Source organism: Melospiza georgiana, chromosome 7 (genome assembly GCF_028018845.1).
Source record: "Melospiza georgiana isolate bMelGeo1 chromosome 7, bMelGeo1.pri, whole genome shotgun sequence".
Lineage (NCBI taxonomy): Eukaryota > Metazoa > Chordata > Aves > Passeriformes > Passerellidae > Melospiza > Melospiza georgiana.
This window is the reverse complement of record NC_080436.1, coordinates 16,067,980-16,089,209: the sequence shown is the minus strand read 5'-3', so window position 1 is coordinate 16,089,209 and position 21,230 is coordinate 16,067,980. Positions and strand designations below refer to the sequence as shown.

General features: G+C 37.2%; 1 protein-coding gene across 3 annotated transcripts in view; it reads left to right on the top strand.

Annotated features, from left to right (window-relative positions):
• PARD3B (par-3 family cell polarity regulator beta) overlaps nucleotides 1-21,230 on the top strand; it is a 391,325-nt gene that overhangs the window by 14,931 nt on the left and 355,164 nt on the right. For all 3 annotated transcript variants that reach the window (XM_058028158.1, XM_058028157.1, XM_058028156.1), the window contains exon 2: nucleotides 10,388-10,489. In XM_058028158.1, coding sequence (XP_057884141.1) covers nucleotides 10,388-10,489 — 102 coding nt within the window. The remainder of the gene's footprint in view (nucleotides 1-10,387; nucleotides 10,490-21,230) is intronic.

The window sequence follows — 21,230 nt, the reverse complement described above, 5'->3', positions numbered from 1 at the left end:
AGGAAATAGGGTGGTACTCCAGCGGAAAAGTCTTGCCGTTCTCTGTGGAATTCCTGAAAATACCCAATGGCTTTCTGTGAGGAATTAAGGATATGCTCCTATAGTTTACTGCAATTATTTTCTCACTTGACCTTTATCTAAAGCTCAGTTTATGTTAAAAGTTTGACAGGATTCCAGCATGCTTGGTCTGCATTGTCTAACAAGCATTTGTATTCAGTTTTGTTTAGAGTCTGGTGTTACTCAATCTCATCTTTGAAGCTCTCAGCTGCTTCTGATAAGCAGTCCTGTGTCAACTGCAAATGCATTAATCACTTTATCAAAGAAAGGCCCAACAGTTGTAAATAAAACAATCTTAGATGGTTTCTAGATGCAGTGCTGAAGTGCTGGCTGCCCTTGGAGATGCGAATCATTTATCATTTTTTGTTGAAGATCTGGTATCCTTCAGTGCTGAGTTTGTTACAGACTTGAATTATGTTAATTTGCAGCCAGCCTTGTTTCTATCTGTAGCTGTTCTGAATGATTTGAATTTAAAGGATTATCAGTTTTTGTTGGCAGAATAACAGCATTGTTCACTCACTTAACCTGGACTTCACTTCTGAAATACGCTGCTTGTACACACATGCCTTTCTTACTTTTTTTTTCCCCTTCTCATTTTTATGTGAAAAATGAGGTTTGAAGGAATAACTTTATAGTTCTGTCTGCCCACTTAATGTTGAATTTTAAGAAATCATGGCTGTGGTCTTTAAGCCCCCCCAGTGTTACCTTTAGGCAATCAAACAAAAAGCCAGATGCAGTGCTAATTAATTACTCACCAGGTGCCTGGAGCTGAGAAGCAGTTTGCTTATTAACATAACAATACTACTCTGAATATTGTAGATCACATTTGACATGGAGGACTTCGGTTATGAAAGGTAAGCCCTCAAATCTTGTAGGTTTGTCTAGAGGTGCTTTGTTCTGGAATTTTTGTGTTAATTTGCACAAGGTTGAGTCTTCTGTGTTTCTGCATTGTTGAAACTGTCTAATCTAATGGACTTGAAAAGCTAAAGGATATTCTTAGTTGATAACTGAAGATCAGTTTGTACTTATATGCTTACATTTGTGTAGTTGTCTTGGATTCAGTGCCTGGCATACAGTGTGCTCCACTTTTAACTGAGGCTTTGAAGGGGAGGTTTTGGCTGGTTGTTACAAGTGCAGTGTGTAGACCTCTGTCTACATGTGTATCTCCAGTTTTCTTAGTAAAGCTAAAACAGGCTTATATGGTCTTCTTAAATGTTGGAGTGTAATGTAAAGGTGGGCTATGGGATCCTCTGCTGATATATTCTCTGCATCCTGCTTTATTCGGGTAATATTCAGACAGCTATGTTCAGAGAGTGTTTTTTCATTCAGATTCAGTGTAAAATAAGAATGCTCTTATTTTTGAAGGGTTCTAGTGCTGCAAGTCAAGGACAAGTTGGAGTGTCAATTGAAATCATCTGTTTGTCAGAGTACAGATATATAAATCTTTTTAGATTCTGACAAACAGAATTCCATGATAGGGAGATTAGGAGCAGCTTTTTCTGTTTTCTTCCTCAGACTGAATATGGGAGATAGGTATTTTTCCCTCCTGCATATTCAACTGTCAGGATAAGCTAACTCTCTCTTTGTTTTCCTTTCTGATTACAGTGAAGTACCTTCTCTGCCTTGTGGAAAATGAAGACTTTATTATTAGTACATAGTCCTAGTCATTTCTCAAAACATAATAATTTAAAGATGGCTAAAGGACAAGAAATCCTCTAGTTCCCTCTTTGCCAAAACTATCTCTGAGAGCCAGAAGAGACTCACTGTCCTTCCTTCTCCTGTGACTTGCAGTATGCAAGTATCAAGTGACTCAAGTGGGAGGGTCCTTTTCACTGTGCTCCCCTTGTTTTTATAGCCTGTGTGAAGAACTTCCGCTGTATTCATGTTCTGTGGTTTGTCTACTGGGGTCTCAGGTCAGGATCTTTATCTTCAAGTGTAATCTGGGACATTTTTAACAGATGCAACTGTGTATATAACCTGTGTACCAGGTTCCTTGTAGCTCACATCTTGACTTGAGAGCTCTCTGTTAGATGTCTAAGCCCATCCTGCTGTAACGAGGTGGCTCTTATAACCAGTACCTGTTTGAGTTTCTGTCTTCCCAGGGAAAACAATGTGTTAACTGTACATGAAAATGAATCAGAAGGAAAAAGTGCAAAAAGGATCAGTTTTATACCTCCAAAATGAAGTTTGGTATATGGTGGTGTGAAGAGAACAGATGAAGACAGAAAGAAGTGATCATCAATTGTTGCTGTTCTGTTTTGACTTCTAGTTATGGTGATACTTGGTCCTGTTAATTTCTCAGAGCATAATAATTTGAAGATGGCTAAAGATGAAGAAATATTCTGTGTCGCTCTGGTGACTAGGGATTGGCTAATGGTATTTTGGACCATTTAGCATATCAATGATGAAGCTAGTGGTGAGCTGTACTTGTGCTGTGTTAGGCCTCATTTCAAAAACTAAAAGGAAGCTGTGCTTTTTAGTTGTTCACTGTGCCTGGGAAGAGCAAGAGAAGATTTTTCTGCTTTTTTCAGGATTGGTAACAGATTGCTTTTGTCACAAATTTGTGGTAGTCCACTGGCTTCATGCATGAGTTGTTTGGTTGTCTGTTTTGTGCTCTTGCCATCCTTAAGGGCCAGGAAGGCAGTGTGGACCAGACTGTGCAAAAACTATAAGTGCTCTAAGATAAACTCAATGTTTCTGACAAAGATGAATGTTTCTCTGCTGACCCAATCTGATTAGTTCCCCTTTTGACATCAGGTTTTTAGTGCCTTCAAAGACAGAAACTTTAAAAATTGAATATTTAAAGTGATCTTATGTAAATTATTGTGTTTTCAGAACTCCTTTTCTACTTTCTACCATTTGGCTATATCACATCTCATCATGATTGGAAAAAAGAAGTGCTTGAGGGAAGATTATATTTTCCACAACTAGTATTAATAGATAAAATGAATGACTCTGAACAAAAATTTAGTATGTGTGAAAATACATAGAATGAGATTTAATTTTTTAAATAGCTTGTTTATAGGGAATAGTTTCCTCCACTATAGTTCGAAAAGAGATCCTTCTAAATAGTAGGAGAAACTGGGTTTTTTTGAAGAAAATAATCTTTATTTCACCTCATACTTGAATATTTAATTCATTCCTTTAGGAGTAAAACTTCTGCTGTGTTATCTTACTGTGTGAAGAAAACTTCCTAACCGATCTAAAAAAATCAAAATGTGTGCTTTGGTCAGAAGCAAAGCATCATGGGAATAACAACTTAGACTGGCGTTACCTCTTGTGATCATGTTTTGGCATGAGGTTTGAAAGCTAGTTAGACCTGCTAAATTTATTGTGAAAAGGGAAGAGCTTTGTCTTCCATGTACTCACAAGTTTGATTGCTTGCAGTGAACTTCTTTCTGTTCCCCATCTCCCCTCCAGTTAAGGGTGAATTCCTCTCGGAAGATCTTTCCTGTGCAGCTTTATTTTTATAGTACTTTATTTCATCTGGAGGACAGATTAGGAAGCATCCCTTACAGTCACCTTTCTAAGACTATTTCTGCTGTATGGCCTTCTGTGTTTTCTCTAGCTTTATTTCTGGATGCTTAAAAGTAGTTTCTCTCAGAGCAGACTACCTTGTCCTTTGCCCTTGCCTCAGTTATAATTTGTCCTTGAGCTCACTCAGTAGAGATCTTTCTTTAATATTAATAACTTGAGAGAAGATGTGTCACTCCAGCTGGTAGAAGGCTATAAAGAAGTTTTATCTTCTCTCTAGTATCTTGCAGCATTTTCGCTTCTAATACAAGCAGAGTCAGAGTGTTGGTGAAGGAAAACAATAGCACTATGAAATACATGAGGAATTTTTTTTTACTATCTCACTGTGTTGTAGCATGTTTCTCTTCCTTGTATTATCTTAAAGATTTCTACTGCTTTTGAATTTCTAACTGGAAAGGGTTAAAAATGTGTTGGTTAATGTTATGCTATAAAGACAATGTAATTAATTAGAGGTAAGAATCTATTTTTTCAACAGTGAGACCTAAAAATATCAGCTTGTAACGTCCTCTGTTATGTGTAATGTAAACTAAACTCTGGAAGCTTCCTGAGCAATGAAACCTAAATATTACTTTATGACTATTTTTCGAAGTTTGTGAAAAGGAGACCCAATTTGTACTCAGTTCCAAGTGTGTGTGTAAATATATATATGTGGGTATGATGTATACTCATGGACATCATATAGGGAGGCTTATTCAGGTCAGGTCTGTGCCAGGAATTGCTGCATTCAGTAATGTCTGGAATGGACTTAATCTCTTGTGCAGATAGCTGTTCATCTTTGATTCTTACAGAAACTTCTTGTGGCTCCTTTTATTCCATAAAATTATGTCTGTAACCTACAATTTTGTATGCAGTGATACAATTCTACATTTGTACATATGAAGAGAGTAGAAGTGGTGGTTGTTTGCCTGCTGTAAGGATGGGGTGTGATGCATATTGGGGCGTTTGGTTTTTTCCTTTGGGTTTGTCTTAGGCTATACAAGGACATCAATGCATGCATGTTATGTTGTTGCTGAGTTCTAACTGTTCAGCTCCAGACTGTGATAGTCTGTAGTGCGCAATGTTTACTTTGTGATCCGTTCTTGATTTTGGAAACTCAGTATTCATATCACTGTAAAAACAGAGCCCCATCTCTACTACAGTTGAAGATGACATCCCTGTTGGTGGCAGTTGAGATGAAATTTGAATAAAGTACCATTTCAGGCTTGTTTGGAGGTGGCTTAAGGCTCGTCTAATTCGGTGATAAACTTTGAGAAGGATTTTGAGATCAGGTTTGAGGCTGTGAACAATCTCATCCATATGTTCCTCTCCTAGCTGCTTTTTGTGCTCTGCTCCCCAAGCTGTGGTCTGAGAGTAACGAATACTTAGTGCTGTTTGGCTCTGTGTAATGAGGTTACACTGTGTACCCTTAAAATGCTTATAGAAATCATTAAATACTACTTAGTATATTGAGGTAATGCATCACATTACAATTTAGAATTGAAAAATGATAAGGGGTAGAAGACCTCTTTTACTGACCTTAACCTAAAATATCTCTTTATCAGAAAATATTTTATGATTATGGGATTTTTAGTTTTACTTTTACTGTCTAAGTCGCAGAAAACAATATGACCAGAGGCCTCTCCTTCCGCCAAGTTTGGCCTAACATTTATTCCCTTGTTATGTATGTGGAACAGACATATATGATTTCCAATTTAATGCTGTATTGCATTGGAGTCTGTTTGCTCTAGTGGAGCATTGATGTGGAGGTACTTCAGAAATACCAGCGCAAGGAGCAATTTTAAGTCAGTCCTATTTCTGATTTTTTTAAGTGCATCCCATTGTTACTATATTTAATTAAAAATTCCAGTAGAGGGTTTGCTATTAATTTTATGCGTTCTGCGCAGTGGAACAAAATACAGCATCAAACAATAATTAATTGTGAAATCATTAAGTGGTGGTGTTTATTTTATTGATGGTCAGCTGGAACATATTTAAACTTGTTTGGATTCTCTTGTTCATTAACAGTCAGAAATACCCAGTGTGGATTCTAACATATATCAGCTACATTGCTTAGCTTTCAGAAAAGGAGACTGATACTTTTCTATTGGAGTTGGGAACAAAAATAATCAAGAATGCAGTCCAGCTTTCTGATACAAAAAAATGTGGATTTATTGATTTATTTTAAAAGCTAACAATAAATGAGAGTGCTTCAATTATAAATGGATTGGTTTTTCATTTGAGTGAATATGTTGACTGAAAATAAATGTGTAGAATTCTTGAACCTGTTTTACACTATTTGAACAGTGATGGTGTTGTATTAGGTGACAACAGCTAAGTCAGAATTCTGTGACAAAATGAATGTCAAGCCCATTTTTTAAAATTTATGTCACTTCTCTGCCTACATTGCACTTGTGCATTTGTGTGACCTGGCTTTAATTTAACATTTGGTAAATATTTGCATAGTAATTCCTCAAGTGTTCTCCCACACATAAAGGAAATGATGATAAACAGCTTTTAAGTGGCTTGATGTTAAACGCAAACATGACTTGCACCCTAAGGTAAAATGCACATCAGAGTAACTGTTCAATATTCATTTGCCAAGTGCTGTTATGAATTATACCAGGTAACTTAGTCATATGTCTTCTTTATGTAGATTGTTACAAGTTTGTACCTCAGCTGAATTTCTGCCTAGGGGCTATGTACTGGGCAGTAAGACAGCTTCTCCCCACTTGTGATGCTAGGATTTTTTGGAACCATAGTTTGTTTTCTTCAAGATGAACTTCCTAACAGGAGAGAGTTTAGGAGCACAAATAGATTCAGGTAATCATACCTGATTGCTGCCCAGAGCTTCCAGGCTCTATTAGTGTTTTATTTTTACAAGAGTTTTTTTATTTTTCAAAACTTAAGTAATTCTTTTTAAGCATATCAAGTTTTAATGATGATGACTAAAAAGATACAGTGAAGAATCATTCTAGACACTGTCATTCATTAGAATAAAATTTCAATCTCAAGCTAAAAAAACTTAGAGAAGTAACAATCAATCATCTAAAAAACCACCCCAAAACTTGTCCTAGTATTTTAGAATACAGTTGTTAGACTTATTTTCCTTTATAATTCATAGGTTCTCAGTAAGTACCTGCTAAGTAAGTATGCTCTTAATCAATCTCTTCCCTGATCAAAAATGGGGTGTTATCCAGCATTTGCTGCTTTCAGCAGGTGAGAAGTGTTATTTTGTTGAAGCTGTCTGGCACTGACCTTTGCACAGCCTGTCATCTCTGTTACGGGGTTCTGACTCGGACCATTCAGGAGACACTGTAGAATCAGCAAGATGTTTTGCAAGGCTTTCACTCATATACTTTATGAACTATAAAGTTACTCTGTTACTTTAGAAAGGAAATCTATCTATCTATCTCCTGCCTAGGAGTTCTAAAACACATGGAAACTTGAAGTGTTCTTGATGCCCCTTTTGATTGTTCTATCATAGTAAATCATAAGAACCTTAAAATACAACAGTCCTTTTCCTGAGCAAGTTTCACTTTCTCTGATAATGATTCTTGGGTGTACCATGGTTATATTTTGGACCTGTTTTACTCCTCTTGAGCTCTAAATAACGTGCAAAATGTGAGTTTGTGCTTATGCATGTGGATGCGGTGCTGTTTGGAATTTTGGATACTCAACTTTTATGTCTGCTGGTGGTTAATTGTGGAGGGATAGCATGTAAGAAAATAGTGCAGAAGGTAGTCTCACACCTGAGGAGTTGCAGCTGTGCTAATTACCAAAGATTAGGAACAGGCCTGCCCTTAACAGGCCACAGCTGTGTCCAATAAGAAGACGAGTGCTGCAAAAGAGTTGCAGTTTGTTGGTTGTGCAGTGAAGAGAGATGGAGTTTGTTGGTTGTGCTGTGAAGAAGGAGTCAGTGCTGCAAGGAGATGGCCATGAGAAATCACCAAGAAGGTACGGGAACCTTTGCAATAAGAGGACAACAGTTAATAGGTTGTTTTAAGTAATGAGTTTTCTAAAATATTAATGTTTTATTTAGTGAAGCTGTCTGGACTACTGGTGCAAGCAAAGAAAACACAGAAGAAATGGATATATAGATTTTAGTTGTTGGTTTTTTGGTCTTTTTGGTATGGATACATTGTATCCAATGCATGGCAGTGTTTGCAGTTCATTGAAAGAAGAGGAAATGTTCTCTGACTTTAAAATCTTTTTGAATGGCCAAGTTGGTCAGATGAACCATTGTTACTTTTGTGACTGTGTGAATGATAAGCTGGGTTATCTAGCAGTTGTTACTGTTTGCTTCATCAAACAAGTTTAAGAAAAGCTCCCTGTTCCCAGCATGGGTTTTTAACTTTCAAGGATGAAGTTTATATGCTAATAGAAGCCATTCACATTTTTGTTTCTGAGGCAGCAAGCATTCAGTCTTGCTCTAGTCTGTGGTGGTTATTGTAACTGGAGAGTCCTTGATATCTGAAGGTTGTAGTGTGTTCATACTGTGTGTACCTGAGCCACAGTATGTGGCTAAGCCATTAAGTATTTTTCTTCAAAACAAGCTGTGAATCCTGCCCTGTTTTAGCTCTTGTATTTCAGTGTGAATTGTCATTGTTTTCTTTTAAAGAATCTTACATAGGCCACACTTGTTCCAAAAGATTGGTGAGGAATGGCATCTTCTGTTCTTTGAAACTTTTAGAGATTTTCTCTTGATATTGCCACTAATAAAAATAATTCAATTACTGTTTTTGCTGTGGCCCAGAGTAAAAGAGGGTTAAGAATTTGTTAAATTTAATGTAGTTTAGGGTGGCTGTGTGTCTTGAGCTTGTGTCCTGCCAACTTGCATCATTCTTTTGGAACAATAGGGTTTTGCACTTGTTTTTTCTTTGTTTCTGTTTCAATGACTGATCTGTGTTGGTACAGTTACTGAATCACAAATAGAAGTGAACACTGAAAGCAAAATATTCTAATCAGCTGTGTATTTTTAAACTTCATCTATGTTCTTAATTCTTCAGCAGCATAATAGAGCAGGTTTTAATGCATCTTCAGCCAAATAGGTTAGCCACAGAAGTTTGTCCAGTTAACAGGAGTGATTTTCAATTATGCTGTTTTAATGCTGTTAACTATTAAAAGCTTTGTGGTTGCATTAGTTAAAAGGTTCAGGAGGAACATCTGTAGCTACTGATGTGTTCTGGTTTCAGAGTATCATATTTTGTAATTTTATTGTTAGGGACAAACTAATACTCATTTTCCAAGGTAACTGCATTAGGTAAATTGTATAATCTCAATTAAAGTGCTTATTTATTGCATAAAGGTATGTTTCTTTTCTGCCTTTTCATCTTAGAGTTTTATGGTTATGGTAAAAAAACCTAAGCCCTGGGCCTAAAGATAGAAATTTGAGCTGTAATAGTTTTCCACACTTTATCACTTTGCAGAGGAAAAAAGCATATTAATGGATACTCTTAAACTTTGTAATTTTGAGCATGTGATACTTAGAATGAACAAACATTTGCTATTTCACAAACAGGTGATTTCATTGCAAAATGAAATAACTGTAGTAAGAGGTAAATTAGAGATTAAATGGACATGTTACAAATTGACATACTTTAGATGCTTAGTTGTGTGGTTGTTACACAGCTGTACTGTATCTAGTTACACTTAACCCTCAGTTGCAGGTCATCAGTTGTCATCCTTTGGTTGTCCATTTCTGAAACATTTCTCAAAGCTATGTGTGTGGATGCCCCTTTCCTGGCCCTTAATTTTAGCATATTCTGGCCACTCTCCATAATATTTGATGGAGCACTCAAATATGCTTTATAATCCTAACCAGGCATGTTTTCTTCCTTCATTTGCTGTAGCAGATGCAGTGTTCATCAGTGCTGATAGCTCAGAGTACTCACACACATCACTGTGACTCACTGAGCTGCCATGTGCTCATTAAACCACAAGAACTGGTCCTAGGAGGATAAGTCTTAACTAAGGCAGTTCAGCCATAAATACCACTTGGAAGCTGTGTACACAGGTAGCTGGTATAGTTTGGGGCAGTGGCTACAGGCTGTGTCTCTGCTCTCTCATTTTGTATTTCCTGTCAGGGAGAATTTGCTGTTGAGCCGTACACTCTGAGCCTTCTGGCTTCAGGGTCAGTGGAATGATGGCTGAACTCCTGGTTATTGAAGGAGTTAATAACCTATGGAGAAAGCATTAGTTTTGGAGAATTAATCTGATCCCTGTTAATATGGTACACAGTGTTGCATTGGAATTTGAGAGTATTTATTTCTGAAAGCAAACTGGAATTTACTTATTCATTGGCGTTTTTTTTTTTGCCACAATAGGATTATCTGCCTCAGAGAAAGAAATTATAGATGTATTTTATATGTCTAAAAATATATGGATATGCCTCTCCACAACCTGTCAGGAGGGGTGCATGTCAATCCATATATATATATATATATATATACACACATACATATATTTGTATTTGTTTATGCTGATAATAACCAAAATATTCTATCTTTAAAGTATTGTAAAACAAAAAGAATTTTTTATTGTTTTAAATTTACTATTCAAATTAGATAAAGATTGATAAGGAAATCAAAATATATGTTTTAAAGATTTTTTTTTTGTGTAGTGTTCTGTAGGTATTGCCTTGTTTTTCATCTGCAGTTTTCATTTGCTCTCAGTTTCAATTTTGAGCAGTGGCTCCAATCTTCTACCTCGTGATTATAGAGGGAAGTAGGTGGAAAATAAGTGGGACACACAACTGCTATGTCTGCTAGCACTGAAATCATGCAAGGGTAGGTTAAGAAGTCTTGTATCTGTCTTACAGGATCCAGCTTCCTGGGTAAATATTCACCACCTGGAGTATACAGATGGAGGAATCCTGGACCCAGATGATGTGCTGGCAGATGTTGTGGAAGACAAAGATAAGGTAAAGCTTGTATGAAAATGTTATGTGTCTTTTCAAGTAACAAATGCTGCTTTCTCGTTTCTTGGATATATGGCAGGTGAAATGGATGTTAAATATTCTTAAACACGTCTGCCCATAACTGCTGTAACTCTCCCCTTTTGGAGCAGAATGGAGGAGTGGGAAATATGACCCAAGCAGTGAGAAGAGAAGCCTGGCAGGGTTCACTTAGGGCTTAACCTTTTAATGCAGTTCTGTGTTTCCTTTTATTTCTATATTCAAATACCATGGTGAAAAATGTGGGTTTTACAAGAATTTTTTTCTTTTTTATGCCACTTAAAAATAAATGCCGTGTAAAATATCTTTTATAATCGCTGCCTTTGCATGGAATTAAGTTGAGAATCACTCAAATGTCATGGTTGAGAGTGACAAAATGGACAAATCTTGTGATGACAAGAACAGCTCCTTGAACTGTTAAATTTTGAGAGGAGTTCCTATGATTTGCTACTGAAAGTCTGAGCAGGCCGCTGATTCATTTTAAAAGCTGTGAGTCTCTAAATTTCAATTAAAATAAGACAAATTTCTTGTCTGGGTAGTAGTAATTGCAGAGAAATCTCTTTTAACTTTTTTTTAGTTGTCAGAAAAATTTAGTTTTAGGAAACTTATTGGTGACTTATTCAGCATAGAGAAGGAGGGGTATTATTTATAAAACTTTGCTGCTTTTATCTTTCTTTTTTTTTTCATAAAATAAGAAGAAGAAAAATTAATGGCTTTAAACTGAAGATCCAAATATGGGATATGCTTGTGCTTTTAGATAAATTGCTTTGTCTATTTAAAGTGCCATATGCTTGATGACTTAAAAAATAATTTAGTATATTGCAAACAGAATTGGTAGTTTTGTATGCTGTGTTGATTCCTCAATGACTTAAGGCAGAACGTTTTATTTATGATTAATGGGATGCTGCTTCTTTGTATCTTAGAAAATTGTTTAGGGTGTACTTCAGTGTCATTTTAGGGTGGTTTGTGTGGGAATTTTTAAAAACAGTGGAACTGTTATATTTTCTTTTTATCATATTTGTGTTTCTTGCTTGTCCATATTTACTGAAAGTACACTTAAAGCACCTTAAGACTTTTTTTTAGGAGTGTTTGGAGACAAAAGGATTGAGTTCTGAAATTGAACAGCTGTGTATAAAGAATAAAACCATAAGCATAAGATGTCATAAAATGAGATATTACATCAAAGAGAAATGTTTTGCTGGTCTCATTAGTTAATGAAAATTAGCACGTTTACCCAGGATTTTCTCTGAAGTACTGGTAGAGGAGGTCTTGTGGAAATGTGAGCATCAATGTGCAGAATATTTGATATGCCATGTAGTTTTTAACTTGCGACCAGAGCCTGTGCTATACCTTGTCAGTGGCTGTCACTGACTGTGTAGCTGAATAAGCTTCTAGGTCACAGCTGTGGGTCTAAGCTTCCTCAGTTATGACAGTGCTAAGTGAGGCTCTGAGGCTGCCTTAGGGAAAACTCGCTGGGAAACTTGAGTCTTACTATTTGAAGTGGTCTGGTGTGGTTTAGGAGTACAGCAAACGCCTCAATTTCTCTTCCTCTGATATCTCAATTACAGGGGATGTATCACTGTCATCTTATTTTCTTCAGAGTAGCTTGGTGAAACAGGGATAAGAGACTTGCTGAACAGAGCAGCTGCAGTGAAAAATCAGATTTTTTTGATTAAAGTAAGGGAGAATGTTTTAGGGGATCTGCTGGTCTAAGAGGTTGAAAAATTCTTTCATTTGAGAGTGGAATTGGGCCATAGCATGTGTAAGGAGCTGTCCATACTACCTACTTACAAAGTTTGATATGATCTGATACCAAAGAACCAGCCCTATAAAAGGCTTACAAATAGTTTTGATAGCTTTACTGGTGCCTGTTAGTCTTTGAGCCTTCACCAGTGTTATTTCACACTGAGAATCTCTACTAGGGGATCTTTTAAGCTTTGCAAAAATGGGGAGGAGATGATCAGGTCAGATTGGCCTGCTATCTTATTTGGTGTTTAAAGTCCCTGAATAGATGAAGGAATTTTTGGTACATTTATCTGTGCTCTGCTTGCCTTTGGTTATGATTATCTGTATATGCAGTAAATGAATAGGCCACAGGTTTGTTGCTCCCTTGTCCTTGTGATTCTTTGCTGTTCATCCAAGCCAGTGACAGAGTTTCACATTAAATCAGTCACTCTCTATAAAAATAAGCTTGCACTTAACCTCAGTGCCTTTAACCAAAGGTGTGTTTGGCACTGCTTACCATCAAACTCTTCTTCAGTGGCAGAGGAAATGCTGCTGCTTTTTGAAGAGATAATCTGCTCTAGATCGTACTTTGATAGCAGTAAATTAGCACAGTTTCTTCAGAGGAAAATGTCTTTGCTAATCTATTGAATTCTTTCACTGTGACAACAAAACAGGCAGAGTGCTATCAGATAGAATTTATTTGGAATTTCAAAAGCTTTTGACAGTCCTTAACAATAGACTGTTAAGGAGGCACAACTACTCATGAGGTAAGCAGCAAGTGCTGTGGTGGGTTAGTGAATGAATGGGAGGGAACCAAAAAACGGAGTAAATGGTGAAGTTCAGCCCTGAAGTAATGGCACTGGAATGTGTAGTGCCCATCACTGGGAGTGGCAGTGGTTTTGAGCTCTGCTTACATTAACTTCCTGACTTCCTCTTGAACTCCAGATTAATCAAAGTTCAACTGTGCAGCTGTCAACTGCACAGTTATGCTGGACAGAGTGGCATTTTTTAATTGCCTATAAAACAGATCTAAATTAGTATTTCATAGGCTTGGTAACATGTCATGTGAAAATGCTTTGGAAATTCTGCTGGCCGAGAGTCTTTCTTGCTGCTGTTGCCTCAGCAATAATCTGTGACCTAAATTGCATGTCCAAAGCTAGTTGACATAGTTTTGTAGAATAGCTTTAAAATAGCTTGTCTTCAGCACATTATCCATCAATTGGTTCATGTCCTGATATTCTGAATGATGAATTAATTAAAATCCCCAAATTTTGTCAGTTGAATAAGAACGTGCTATTTAAATTGTCTGATTTTAATGTTGAAGTTATAAATAGAGTCCTCTTTGTATACTGTTCTTAGCAGATTTCCCACTTGAAATGAACTCTTCAGCAAGAAAATGTTCTGAGAAAATTTCTTTACTGTGTCAAAGATAGAGTACCAAATGTTTCCGTTCATGGAGGTGCCTGGCACATGTCTGAAATGCATAAACTTAATATAACGATCTAAACTTCCTGCTGATGTTTATATGGAATCATGTTTTTGTATACTAGCAAACACCTGGGGAGGCTAAGACGATGTCAATGAAAGCCTGTGTTAAGTTAAAACTTGCTTTGCTTATAGGACAACAAGCTTCCTCAATCAGAACAGTTCTGCTTTCTGAATAAACGTAGGGATCTACAAGGAAAATAGACTTTATATCAAACTTTATATGTATATATGTGTTCATATTTTGACAGGATTAAATACAAGCAAAGCATGTTTACAGGTGTGCTTTTTTAACAGAGCCCTTCTGAAGTAGGAGATGGTCTGCTGCCAGGGTGCTGGGGGTTTTTTTGGGTTGTTTTGATTTTCTTTTGTAGGGTTTTTTCATCTGTTTGCTTTTGTGTCTTTTTCTTGTTGCTTGGTACTTTTCGGTTTTTGTGGATATTTTGGGTGTTGTTTTCTAAGACTGTGTTTGCAAGGGCAGTATTGCAGTAGCTACAGTTGAGCCAACAAAGCTGCTGAACATTTTTGTGAAGGTACATTTTCTGATCAGTGCTGATGGTGAAAGATTAGGCATGTCATCCCAGGAGGTGATGTGGCTTTAAGCTCTCCAGGGACTTGTTTGTTGGCAGTGCCGCTGCTAACGGTGGGGGGGTGTTCTGTGGTGTGGGGTGGTTTTTTTAGAAGTGGAAGAAATAAAAAAAGTCATTGTGATGGGCAGTGTGCTGCCACTGAAATAGCAGGATAACAGTATGATCTTAGAAATTTAGTTTTTTCTTGGGTGTCTTTGTTAAATATAGATGAGTAGGGATTTTTAACAGCAGCAGAAGCTTTTGAAGGACACAAAGCAATGTCAGTGAAATGCTGAAATAGTGACACTATATCAACATTTGTAGTGACTGCAACTGTCATTGAAGTGTTTCTAATGATGATATCAGGTAAATGATATGAATTAAGTGTAGCTCAGATACCTATTTTAGCTAAGCATTTAATGAAATATTAAATAGGAAAATCAATGAGTTCTTCTTTGCAGCTCACTACAGCAGAAATGCAATATTGAAAAAACATGTCTCCTGGATGGTCTCCTACTGCTAGGGAAATCAGCTGCTGGCTGTTCAAAATGGCTATTGGGCCCATGCATGCTCCTGATAAGAAGCTCTAGATCTGGCTGAAGCTTTTGTCACAAATGCTAAGTAACTCTTTGAAGCCCTACTTCAGACAGAAGCCTTTGCAGGTAGCTTTAGTTTCAGTGATGATTTTGCAAGTGTGAGGCTGGTTTGGAGAAGATTTTTCAACAAAGCAATAAAAATGAAGCAGATGTTAACTTCAAGACTGATATAATTATACAAAAGAAATGTTTTTCCAGGTAGAAAAATATGCAGACAGGCGTGTTTTCTGCCCGTGGATTTGGAACTTTTCTGTTGTTTGCAGGCAGGTTTAGTCACTGGGAGTGATGGGTGTCTGGGTTTAGCACTGTAGAGCAGTTATTTTTTGACCTGGATTTGACTCTGTAGACCTTGAGGGTTGTCATTTTGACTGTGGAAGTGATGGCATACTCTAATGTGCAATGTGTATTTAAGTTATAATGAGCTAATTCTACCTTTGATCAGTTTCTATTCTATTCAACCATCAAATTCCTCATGAAAGAGAAGTGAATCAGAGCCACGGTAACCCTTAGGTAAATATAGAAACTCTAACTCAAGTCTGTGAGGTGATAAGGAAAATTTCTACCTCAAGATGAAAAATGGCAACATTAAGTGAGATATGACAAGGGGCCAAGTCGATAGAAAAGTCTCACTACTTTAAATAAAGGATGGGGTGTTCTGAGGCAGTTTCTTCTCACATGGACTTGGAACATTGCTGCTTTAAAAGCTTCCCCTGGATGCAGGTGGCAGAGGCCTCAATACTGTTTTAAGTTACCTCCCAGTGTGTCAGCAGAGCCTGTGAAAGTCAAGCTTTGCAGCTTTTTTGTTGCATGACATGATTCTCAAATACATGATATAGTATAGTATGCAAATAATGCATACTTGAGTTAGAGAAAATCTGTTCCAACTCCAGACTTCTAAGTAATTGAGTGTAATTGAGCTCTCTAGGGTTTTGTAACTTTCTGGTAACTGGGGTATTGACTAAAGGGGTTTTTATTCTTCAGTTTGTTGTACAATAGTATATTATATTTATGTGGGAAAAACTGGAAGAGATGTGAGACTTCATTACAGCTGAAAATTTTTGCCTATGGAAGCTTATGCTGCAGTGTTTTTTTTATGTAGACTCCTCTACAAATTACTGCGTATTGGGCAAGTTTTCCTTGGAGAAGTTTAAAAAATCCCTTTTTTATAAGAATGTGGGAGATGTGTCTGTTAGCACAGAAAGCAGTTTGGTGCTGTTAGTTTCATGTAATATGGAGGCAACATTGGAAGTCTGCAATGGACAGGATAGTTCAAAATGGTGTGTTATAACTTGGATGATTTGTGTCTTCCATAAAACCTGAATCAAAAAGAAAGAGGAATCAAAGAAGAAAAAAATTACAACTTTTCTTCCTTTTAAAGTGGTTAATATTGTTCTGGACTAGGGCTTTGACACAATGTTTTATGACATTTAGTTGGTTAATACCATGTCCTGTTATTGCTCTAATGCATGTGCTCTTGCTGACTGTTGAGCTGGCTGCAGGGAATACACACTTCAGACTTCTGACACTTAGGGCTTCTGGCAGTGTCTTGGTTATGCTTCTGTAAATTTGAATGCCTTTTTGGGAAAATGGATATTAAGAGGCCAATTTTCATGTTTAGTTCCTTGCTGTTAATGAGGTAAACCAAGGGATTAGTAGATCAAAAAGCCTGTTGTGATCAATATGAGGAAAATAAACTTGCAAAAATTTGGCAAAACTTGTGTGTAAGGCCTGCTGTTCTTTGATTTGACTTTAATGCCTTTTTGGTTTTTTTCCCCCCTTATTATAATTGTAAAGTTATGATTAGTGTCTCTGCCAGAATATGTGTAGCTGTTTGTGACTCTTCCTCACTGCCTCTGGTTTTATGTTTCTATTTTGTGATTTCAGTAATGAGATACTACAGGTACCCAGAGATCTTAAAATTTTATTAGCAAAAGGATAACTAATTATGCCTTCTTCTTTCAAATCCTTAATTGTAAAAATGAGAATGGATTTAACTTCTATTCTGAATAGCATGTTTACAACCTCCAAAAGCGTAATACAGTATGAACAGATTTGCTCAAAGTTTACAGTACTCTACTTCTTCATTGTGTAAATTCTTTGTAATGTTTCAGCTATTATATCCAATAATCAGGGTTATTAGGATATGAAATTTTTATTGCTGACAGTATTTGTTTATTTAAATATTCATATGTAGTTCTGAGTGATGAAGTTATAAAGACAAAACAGAATTGTGAATAAAAGCTCCATGCCATTTCTGTTCTGTCAAGGGAGTCCCAGTAGAGACTCTTCAGGTGTCTGATGGTTAGCAATAGATCATATGTCCACAAGGAAGGGAAGTATTAGAAAGGGCATATTTTAAATAACCTTTAAATAACCTTTATCCTTGGTAGCCCCTAACGGTATGGAACTGTGGGACGCAAGAAAATCCAAGAACAAAACGGGGTGTCAATCCTTTTGGGCTGCATTAAAGGAAGCATTGCAAGCTGGGGGAGGTGTTTCTCCCTCTCTATTCTGCTCTCACGAGACTCAGTCTGGAATACTGAGTTCAGGTCAGGATTGCTCAGCACAAGAAAGATGTGGGCCTGTTGGAGAGGGTCCAGAGGAGGCCCACAAAGTAGATTTGAGGGAAGGAGCACCTATTCTGTGAACACAGGGTGAGAGAGTTGGGATAGTTCAGCCTGGAGAAGAGAAGACTCCAGGGAGACCTCATTGCAGCCTTCCAGTGCCTAAAAGATGATAAAAATGAGAGAGAGAAACTTTTTATTTGGGAAGTTGGTGACAGGACAAGTGGAAATGTTTCTAAAGTAAAGGAGGAGACAGATAAGATATCAGGAGCAAATTCTTCAATGTGAGGGTGGTGAGGCACTGGCACAGGTTCCTCAGAGAAGCTGTGGATGCCCCATCCCTGGAAGTGTTCAAGGCTAGGCTGGATGGGGCTCTGAGCACATCCTGATTTGGTGGATGGAGTCTGTGCCCATGGCAGGCATATAGAACTGGATGATCTTTATGGTCCCTTCCAACCAAAACAATTGTATGATTTTTCATTGATTGTAATAATGACTTTTCTTGTCATCTTGACAAGGCTTTTGGACTCATTCAAAAGGACAGCACTGATGCTTGCTCAGAATTTCCACTGAGTTTGTCTAGGGTTTATCAATGGCTCAAAATCAATCAAACAAAAGAAAGGCATTGGGGTTGGGGTTGTTCTTATAGAGAAACTGTAGACCTTGATTTGCTGGCCCTTCAAAGAACTAAGATGGAGTTTTGTTTTTACTATTGACAAAATAATATGTAAACCAGTCAAGCTGCAGCCTATTTTTAAAAACATGTTTTCACACTTTTGAGGAGGGAAAAGTTTCATGCAATTTTGAGCCAGTGCTTGTTTAGGAAACAGATGTCTGATTTCACTCTTTGTAGTAGGATACGCTGTAAGCCACCATATACATATAAATATATACAAAAAAGGATATTTTGGTAGGAGTTGGTCTGTTTATTTCTGACATAGGGTCTGAACTGTAAATACCAAGGGGAGGGGTCAACAAACCACTGTTGTTAGTACTTACTAAGCAGCACTTTATTTTAGTAATGCACTGTCTTTTAGAATACAGATTATGAAGCTTTGCATTTTTATGAAATTTGTTTTAATTTATTGCTGCAGAGGTGCCATGCATTATTCAAGATTATAAAATGATTTGGATTTCAGGAGCATTTGGATTTGCTGATGAGGATTTCAAGCTGTGTAATTATGAAACTGTATGCACATGGGTTGGAAGTTCAGAACTCATTAGTGTAATCATTGAAATAACCGTTTTTTAAGTGTGGTATTACATTCTGGGATGTGCAATTACACTATCATGTGCTTCTGGTTACTGGAAACATTCTTGTTATAAACTTCAGGTCTAGCAATATGCTTCAAGATAAGTTCGTAACTTTAGGAACAGATACATGGTCAGATGTTGCTTAGATTGTTAAAGAAAATTCAATTTTATAGACTCAGAGCTTAGCAAGATGACCGTATGCATAAATTTGCCTCCTGTTTATCCTAGAAGAATTTATAAGCTTTTACAAATTTAGTGATGTATAATGTATTTTTTCTGAAAATAGATATCTTGTAACATCTTGCAATGGTTACTTATTTCAGCTCTATCTACTTCAGCAGTAGTGTGTGCGTGAAGGTTCCTACCAGATGGACACCTCAGTTTTATTTTTTTCCAGTGGAATGTTTGTGTTTGAACATTCTGAACTGTGATCTCTTTCTCTGAACATCTGTAACTACCAGATTTTTTCCAAAAGTGATAAGTATTCCATTACTTGTTTCAGATTTTAAAAAAGTTAAGTAACTGTGACAGTAGACCTGTGACACTAATAAAATTCCTGATAGTTTTGGAATAAGATTTCCCATTTAAATGCTAAGTGGGAGGTTTTGGGAGTTAAATTTCTCTTCATGTAAATTTCTCTTGATGTAAACTTGTGCTTTTCTAGTTTGGTGTTCTTTTGATCCCTCTGATCTGTGTTTTGGCTCTTCAGAATATTAAAAACACAGAGCAATGCAGAAAGTTTGGGACCTGGATCTCTTAGTTTTTGGGGGGTATTCAGCTGCACAGCTATGACACTTTCTCTTGACCTGAAAATGTGTTTTGTCATCTGGGCGCTAAGTACTGTAGCTAATTGGTGGTCTGACAAGTGAGGCTGTCTGGTTTCTGTCCCTTGCACAATGAAACGGGTGGAGGGAGTGAGGGAGGTCATTCTAAGTGCATGTGGCCACAATGAACTGAATGAACATTCAGATTTCCTGATGAAAAGAAGCTTAATATCTCTTTGTGTAAGCATAACCTGGTGGAAGAGTTACTCCTTCTTAGTGATTTTCATTGATGTAACAAATATTTGGAATTATGTATACACGTGTTGATGCTTAAGTGTCTTTAAGCACACACATGTTAATGCTTACCAAGGGAGTAATATGCATTGTAAAATGCTGTAGCCTTGTGGTGGGAAGATAATTTGGTGGACTGTCTTGTTATATAAAGTAACCTGAGCTCTTAAATACTTCTACGTAGGGGTTTAATTACAATATGTTTTGGAAGCTGAGAGAATTGGGGTTGTTCAGCCTGGAGAAAAGGTGACTTCGAGGAGATTCATTGCAACTGTTCAGTACTTTTAAGGGGGCCTGTAAGAAAGGTGGGGACAAAATTTTTAGCAAGGCCTGTTATAATAGAACAAGAGGTGATGGTTTTAAACTGAAAGAAGGCCAATTTAGAGTAGATGAGAAGGAAGAAAATTTTTACAGTAATGGTGTTAAAACACTAGAGAAACTATTTATGATACTACTGTAGCAAATATCCTATTGAGATTGAATGAGGGAATGGGTTTTAGTTCCCTTTTACAGTTGGGACTCCAAAGATTCTTTCAGTACAAGGAATTAAACACCCACTGTGAAATGCTTTGTTTCCCAGTGGTGAAGGAGAAGTTTTGTACTGGTATTTAATTCCTTTTTAGACTGTGCTCTGCCCAATCAATTGATGTTGTTCCGGGTACCGAAGTTTTGGGAAAATGCCGCAGTATAGTAAGGTTTCCTTATTTTATATCAGTACACAACTCCTGTATCAAGTTTGGTTCTTTTAAGTCCTCTGGCTCTTCTCTTTGGAAAGTTAAAGCTTGTTTAAAGTTTTGAAACACTGGTAGAAATCTGACTTATATTTCAGCAGTTGAAAACAATTTGTAATGGGGGGTGGTGTACTAGGGAGATGCCTAATTCCACTGGTATTGTGAAAGCAAATACGTCCTATAAGTATTAAAACAAAACCAGCTCAATTCTTATGTGCGGGTTTGAGTCATCAACCCTTATTTTATTTAGGGCATAGTGGCCATGTTTGAGGAAAATATATTGCAAATTGCCTATGAAAGTGCACACATAGAACCTTGCACACATGTGCCAACTTCTTGAGGTATGCAATATGGAGTTTAATAGCAAGTCTATCCTAGTTTAACTTCAAAAGTCAGAGAAGGGCACTGGCTCCATACTTCAGCTCAGGAGGCAGCTTTGTGGTTGAAGCATAGCTGAATCTTAAGAATAATTGGAATTTACTTGTTGTTTAGAACCATTTTGGACAAGTGTGAAAGAAGTGGTGTGAAGAGCAAAGATGTTAAACATGATTTTTAGAGTAGGCTTCCCATTGCCTTTGAGGACAGGGACTGTCATGGAGAAGGAAGCAATGTATCTCCAGAACAGCTGGTGGTGGACTGAGCTCACAGAGGAGGACAGACATTTCTGGCTGTCAGAAGTCTGGGCTCCTGGAGGAAGACCAGCCTGAGAACTGTGAGTGCAACTGTGCC